The sequence below is a fragment of the Canis lupus genome, chromosome 17 (genome assembly GCF_011100685.1).
Source record: "Canis lupus familiaris isolate Mischka breed German Shepherd chromosome 17, alternate assembly UU_Cfam_GSD_1.0, whole genome shotgun sequence".
NCBI classification, from domain to species: Eukaryota; Metazoa; Chordata; class Mammalia; order Carnivora; family Canidae; genus Canis; species Canis lupus.
This window is the reverse complement of record NC_049238.1, coordinates 56,853,223-56,860,503: the sequence shown is the minus strand read 5'-3', so window position 1 is coordinate 56,860,503 and position 7,281 is coordinate 56,853,223. Positions and strand designations below refer to the sequence as shown.

Here is a 7,281-nt window from a genome sequence, read left to right as displayed (position 1 = left end):
TCTGGGTAGAAAGTTATTCTAATAAGATCTAGATTTTTATCATTTTTTCAGAGTTCTATTTCTTGTTCTGTAAATGGATAGTAGCTCTGTACAGAATATTTCCATTTTGCAGACTGTTCTGTGCTTCTGGGAGATGGGAGTGGGGGGAGGACTGATCTTTATGGACCAGATAAATTATGTTCCTTTGTCCTATGGTTCAGCAAATGGGAGGAACCAAAAGATGAGATCAGAGGATGGGAGGAGAGGGAGACAGGGCTATTGCCCCTATGCCATCATCTCCCCCTCACCTCATTCCTCACACCTGCCAGGCTGTGGGTGGATACTGACTACTTTCCTCTCCTAAGGTCACAGCACCTGCTAGATAACCCTCTTGTAGAACTCTTGGTTAGCAGCTGTCATACAAATCACTGTGATTGCCAACTATAAAATACTGAGTATATTTCTGAGAAATAAAAAAAGCAATATGATTGGGAACTAAGTGAAATGCCACCTAAAGTAGCTAGAAAGAATGAAAATGGGTCAAGATACCCTTCTTGCTTACTCTTTGGAAAGCTATGTGGTGGGGTGCCTGGGTGGCTCAGTCAGTTAAGCATCCAACTCTTGATCTGGCTCAGGTCATGACCTCAGCATTGTGAGTTCAAGCTCCATATCAGGTTCCACACTGAGCATGGAGCCTGCTTATATTTCTCTCCCTCTACCCCTCCCCATGCTCACACATGTGTGCTCTCTCTCTCTAAAAAAGATATGTGGAAAGCCATTTCATGGTCACAGTTAGGTGAGAAAAGTTTCATATTTCCTGCTTTTCTTCAACCTAACCCTGCTGTGACAGGATGACAAGTAGGGCCCATTTTATGTGGTTAAGAGTAGCTGCCTGGAGCAGTCTTGGGAAATTTTTGAGGCCCATTCTCAGTATCTGCATGTCAGTATCTGCTATGGACATGGGGTCAGGAGATGTGCTCTGAAATGTGGATCCTGACTTTACTATCTATGTCTGCATCTCTAAATGAATCTAATTTGAGACAAAACAGAAACTAGTTCCTAGCACCTCAAGAGTTGTACTGAATGTCACTAGCTCTATTTTAGTTTTTTTTTAGTATGGTTGACACACCGTGCTATATTGGTTTCAGGTGTACAACAGAGTGATTGAACTTCTCTACACTATGCTATGCTCACAACAAGTGCAGATACTATCTGTAACTATACAGCATTATTATAGGATCACTGACTATATTCCCTATGCTAGGCTTTTATTTCCTTGGCTTATTTGTGGTATAACTGGAAGCCTATTATCTGCCTCTCCTATTCACCCATTTTGCCCATCCTCCCATCCTTTTCCCCTCTGGCAACCATCAGCTTGTTATCTGTATTTATAGGCCTGTTTCTGCTTTTCATTTATTCATTTGGTTTTTTACAGATTCTACATGAGTGAAATCATATGGTATTTGTCTTTCTTAGTCTGAATTATTTCACTTAGCATAATATATCCTAGGTCCATCCATGTTGTCTCAAATGGTATGACCTCATTTTTTATGACTGCATAATATTCCTGTGTGTGTGTGACATCTTCCTTATCCATTTGCCCATTAGGTGACACTTTGCTTCCATATCTTGGCTACTGTAAATAATGCTACAATAAAAACAGGAGTACAGATGATCTTTTTGAAATGGTGTTTTCATTTTCTTTGTATTCCTTCTATTTTTACTCAGTTTACAGATATGGAAAAAAAGAGGCACATGAAGGTTAAATGGTTCACTGAGATCAGTAACGGGGCTGCATGCAAATCTTCTCTGAGTTCATGCTCACTCCTACTTATTAAGGACAAAAAGTGAAGAAAATTACAGCTGATTGTAACTTGTCTGTGGGTTTTGGAAAAGTCCAACAGAATCTAACTGGTTAAGATGGGACTTGACTGAGACACTGAGGTTAATGCTCTCTCTTGTTTTAGACACATCAAGATACCTTTTCATGTTGTTTGTTAGAAAGATCAAGATCTAAACATGGTGTCTCACTTTCAGTTATTCCTAGCATCACACCACAGGGACAGAATGTGGGAAGGGATCTAATGGAGTTTGATTACACAGACAAAACAGAAAAGAGCCTATCTAAAAGACACTCCAAGAAACTTTGTTGAGACCTAGTTCTTTTTGTAAAACGTAAACTCAGAATTGGGAAGCCTGCTCACCCATTATGAAGCAGCTGGGAGCAAAGGGTGGTGATTTAAAAATAGAGTAAGTGTACAGGTAACACATAGATTTTGTCTTCAGGACCATACCTTCTAGAACAGATACAGCATGCAAAGAGAGACAACAAAGTAAAATCTCTTCCAAAACTTTAATTTGCTAATTTCAAAGCTTCATTTCTTCCATGGAACATATGTCCTAAGACTGAGGGTGAACCATGGGGAAAAGGAATACTGAAAGTAGTCTCCTACATTTCTAGAAAATTATTTTCCCCATTCTGGATCCATACTTATGGGAGCAATTCTCTGTCTTCTTTGAAGACTTGTACTCTGATGTTGAAACAGCAGTTTGAAAAAGAAAAAAAAAAGCCTAGGGAGAAAAAACAAAATATGAATAGGAGTCCTAGGGCCAACACCATCCCCATACAATCAGTCCTCTATCTGGTACCCCACACTAAGTACTCTACACAGAATGGAGTCATTTCTCTGAAGATCAATACATGCAAATTATCCACTTATGTCTGCCCTCTCTCCACCTTTCTCACTTTCTCCCATCCACAATTGTGAAGTGGGAAAGACAGTCCTTAAAGGAAAAAGTTGAATCTGGAAAAAACTATGGCGTTGGCACTTAATTTTAAGGAAAAGGTGCTCTGGGCAGCCCTGGTGGCGCAGCAGTTTAGCGCAGCCTTCAGCCCGGAGTGTAATCCTGGAGACCCAGGATCAAGTCCCATGTTGGGCTCTCTGCCTGGAGCCTGCTTCTCCCTCTGCCTGTGTCTCTGCCTCTCTCTCTCTCATGAATAAATAAAATCTAAAAAAAAAAAAAAAAAAAAAAAAGGAAAAGGTGCTCTGAGAAAAATTCTATTTTGCCACTCACATCACACAGCCTGTCTCTAAATTTTGCTAGATGGCATCTTCTAGGGAAAAAGTGATAGTAATGCCTCCCTTAAGCCCCCAAGCCCCTCTCCCAAAGACCAGATAGGCCTCCTGATTATTATCCTCACACAAAGAAGATGGTATAACAAGCACTTCCCCAAAAACTGCTAGGGAAAGATAGCATCTTTTAATGTTAGGGATGGAGAGAGGAGTACAAAAACCCTTTAAAAATCAGTCACTTAGTTGCTCTGACTTGGAAGCATGACACAAATATGTGCCTTTAGGTGAAACCTTGATCTTGGATCATCCCTAGCCTTACCTACTTCAGCTTTTTGGTGGTGTCACTTAATGTAGAGCACTTGTCTGGGGATTATAGTTCTATCCTGCTCTTATTCATTGTGTGATTTTTGTGAAAGTACTTAGTATTTTTGGATGACTTTCACCACTATGAGATGAGGGGCAGAACTAGAATTAAGCCAAAGGTGGGGGAAAAAAAGAAACAATCTCCCAGTCCTTATTATGGTTTCCCGCATACTTTAATGATGCTTGGAAGTGATCTCACTCAAAGGTGGCCTCTGTCTCACTTTGATTTAGGTCCTCAGAATGAGTCCAGTATAAGATAGCATGGTCCTATCCCAAATTATGAAGAGAAAGGTTTACCTCCACTATGGAATCTCTTCCTCTATATTTGAAAAACATATTCAATATAAAGGAAAGGTCAGAGGTGAACAGGCTGTGCTTTAAGTAAGTTTTGAACATAGATGCCATCTAGTCTTTGCAGTCTGCAAAATTCTTCCTTAAGTGAATAAATGTGTAGGGCAACTCTCCATTACCTTGATCAGCATCTAATACCAACCTGACACTTAGAATTAAATTAGAGAAACAAAATTAGATACTTTGAGAGTTGAGGACTGATTATACTACTAGAGCTAAGAGTGGATTTAAACTCTTTCCTTATCCCATTTAAATCTAACTAGGTATAAACTCTCCATTACTGAGGAATAAAGGTGTGTCTGCAGAGGTGGAGGTTCCCCTTGATGTTCTTGGACAAGGAAACCTAATCCTTTCTTCTGACACACATGGTTGCAATAGAAAGCGTTCCCCAACTGCCAGTCTGGTTTTAATCTATTGTTTCAAGCAAGATGGGATTTGCAGGGAATGTTAAGGAAAGAGCAAAGTGACCAGAACTTACTATGAAATAAAAGTGTTGAAGAGAAATCAAATTTTAAACAAGTTTTCAAAATTGTAAGCTTGAACATAATGTAGACATACAGTGTATGCCATAAGTATATGAGTTTTTAATTGTAAGTGTATCTAAAATCTGCTTTAAGTACAATATTTATAGTTCATTTTACTAAAATTCCTTGGCTTACCAAATGATAGTGGTGAAATACTGCCAGTAAATACACAGTGATGCTTCACTTAACACTGTTGGACAATGAAAGATACCATAAGCGAACTTCTCACGTAACCAAACTAACCCTGCATTTTGCAAACTTTTAAAATGTTAATCACTTTGTATGCAAACATTTCAAAAGTCTATTATGCACTTTTTCATTAACAGGTCCACTGAATATTTTTTCTTGAAGATTCAAGATCGCCATCTAAAATACTCATGAGAGGGGCATCTGGGTGGCTCGGTTGGTTAAGCGTCTGTGTTGTGATCTCAGGGTCCTGGGATCAAGCCCCATGTCAGGCTTCCTGCTCCACTGGGAGCCTGCTTCTCCCTCTCCTCCCGAAGAGCAGAAGATGGTGAGCTTACACAATGGTGAGCTTTTTCATGATACTTCCCCAAAGGCCAAAAGGTTTCAGAATGCCATTGTAAAAAAAAGTACAAAAGCAGATGAAACTACCTTGCTTTAAATAAGTCTAGTGTCTTTTCTGCTGCCAGCTGTCCCTCTTGGAATGTTAAAAACATGCCAAGTTCTGACAATTACATTCTTTGTCAAAATAAAATTTAGATTTAGAAGATGTGCCTGCTCTGTGCCAGTACTGTACTAGGTCCTGGAGGAAATATAAGGAATACAAAACATCGTCCCTGTCCAAGGAACAACCTGGCTGGCTGAGTGACACTCAAGAGTCATTAAGTCACCACTGTGCTGAGAAACAATTTATTACTTCAAAGTTTGAAAATAATGTACTTTAAAAAATAGATATTGAAGTTGTTCCTTGTGCTCTGATACACCTTCTTCAATGGGAGTACACCACAGAAAGATCTCCCATGGAAATATTTCCAGTCCTGTGAGTCTTTGTAGATAAAAGACTAAAATTACTGCTTGAGGAAATAAAGTGGGCAGGCCTTTGACAGCTCTCTGCTGTAACCCTCATTTTATTGCTAGATTTTATCTTATAATCCAGATGGCTGAGGATGTCAGAAGTCTAACCTTACTAATCCCCCGGGTCATTTAATCTGATTAATAACATATCTGTAAAAAAAAAAAAAAACAAAAAACAAAAAACAGCCAACCCTGTATTTTAATGCTTTGCTGTACAGGAGTACAAAACATTTAGGCATTTATAAACTTGTATGTCTACAAGGGATATTGCGTATCTTTATAATGATCAATCATCACTTCCACTGGCAAGGTCTCTTAGCTGGGTTTCAGTAATACCACATTTTTAGGGGTTTTAAATATCTTTTGAGTGCTTCTTTTAATTTCCATCATCCAATCACTTCTATTCCACAGACTCTACCTGGTGGTCTCAAAGAGTTCCTTGCTTTCAATTAGCATCCATTCTGTAGTGTGGACGTCTCTCCTGGGCTCCAGACCTATTTAATGGTCATCAGACCTCAAATTTATGAGACAAAACCAAACTCAACTACTTGTGGAAGAGTAAGGCTCGATTTTCTTACGTTTTTTTCCCCTTCATCTTTCCAATTCCTTCCCTGCTTCTCTCTCCAACAACTGCACTCGAATTTCACCAGTACTTTGTACCACTCTTTAGAGATTTTAATGTATGGTTTTAATTCACAAACTTTGGGTCTTAACCTGTTAAGATTTCAGTTGCTTTTTTTTTTTTCTTTTTTTTTCATCAGTTGCTTTTTAGAAGAGTATGGGCATCCTTATTCCATTCATCTCGTACCTCTCCCTATGGAAATGTAATTTTCAGTATTTGGTCAGTGGATAAACGTAAGAAGACACGTAAGAGAATCCTGACGAATTTCTTCCTGTTATATTTTTATTGATAGGCTCTTTTCTGTCTGGGAGCTTTCTGAGCGCATTGGCAGAAGCAGCAGTGCAGTGTTAATTCTTCTCATAATTTAACCCAAAATGCAAACAATTTCTTCTATTAGTTATCACCTTCTGAAGGCTTCCCCGGGCCAGGCTTAAGCGCGACAATCTTAACCACCCCTCCTCCCCAATCTTGGGGTTTGCTTCGATAGCACTTAAAAGCGCATCGTTTATTAACTGCTGTGCATCAGGCCATAGAAGACAGGGGTCCTTGCACCGTCAGTGCCTAGCAGATGGCAGGCTTTAAAAAACACGTTTGTAGATCGAATGAATTAATAAGGCCACAAAAGCGTCAAAGCACCACTTACTGCGCTCTAACAGGGCCGAATAGGCCCCGTTCCTAGAGAAACTTCTTAAAAGCTGCCTCTGGGCGGCTAGAATCCGAAAGACAATTTACTGGACTTTCTTCCAGTCTAAAACGCTAATAAAAATCCCCGACAGAGATCCCCCCCCTCCCCCCCCCCCCCCAGGGAGCCTGCACAGACCAGGTCTCCGGAGGAAACACTAAAGCCAAGCCCCGCCCCGTTTCTGTCCCCACCTGCTCTGCAAAGGCCCGACTCCCGCACGCACGCACCGGCACAGAGGCGCGCCCGGGAGGCAGCCGCACTTCCGCAGCAGGCGCAGCAGCCGCCGTTCCGGGACCGGCTCTCCGGGCAGACGTCACTCAAGTCAGCGCGGCTCCGCCCCCTTCAAGATGGCGTTGCGCTCAGTACGGAAGGCGCGTGGGTGCTGGAGCTTCATCCGGGCACTTCATAAAGGACCCGAAGCTGCTCATGCTCCCCAGGTAACCACAGATGGCCTTCCTCCCGCCAGCTTCCCATCCTGCTAGGTCCTTCTCGTCTCCCCTCCCTCCAGTGGCTTCTCTCCCCCCGTTTCCTCTGGAGAATACCGAGCCCTTTCGTAAGGCCGGCTCGTCCAAGACTGCCTTCCTACTCGGGACGGACGTGGCGACGTTGCGGGGATGCGCGATGACGTCACGCGCCCTGGTGGGAGGG

General features: G+C 41.6%; 1 protein-coding gene and 1 long non-coding RNA gene across 5 annotated transcripts in view; one reads left to right on the top strand and one right to left on the bottom strand.

Annotated features, from left to right (window-relative positions):
• Window positions 1-1,656: 1,656 nt before the first annotated feature.
• LOC102153098 lies at window positions 1,657-7,268 on the bottom strand. Of its 2 annotated transcripts, none has more exons than XR_005372667.1 (2): window positions 6,825-7,268; window positions 1,657-2,550 (listed from the first exon to the last, which is right to left on the bottom strand). It is a non-coding gene; the product is annotated as an uncharacterized LOC102153098 (long non-coding RNA). The 2 variants fall into 2 exon arrangements; XR_005372666.1 differs by having other exon boundaries at window positions 6,861-7,267.
• WARS2 (tryptophanyl tRNA synthetase 2, mitochondrial) overlaps window positions 6,920-7,281 on the top strand; it is a 94,775-nt gene continuing 94,413 nt past the window's right edge. For 2 of the 3 annotated variants that reach the window (XM_038561910.1, XM_038561915.1), the window contains exon 1: window positions 6,920-7,070. In XM_038561910.1, the coding sequence (XP_038417838.1) occupies window positions 6,981-7,070 (90 nt within the window). In that variant the 5' untranslated portion in view covers window positions 6,920-6,980. The remainder of the gene's footprint in view (window positions 7,071-7,281) is intronic. The other variant, XM_038561912.1, reaches the window with a different exon arrangement.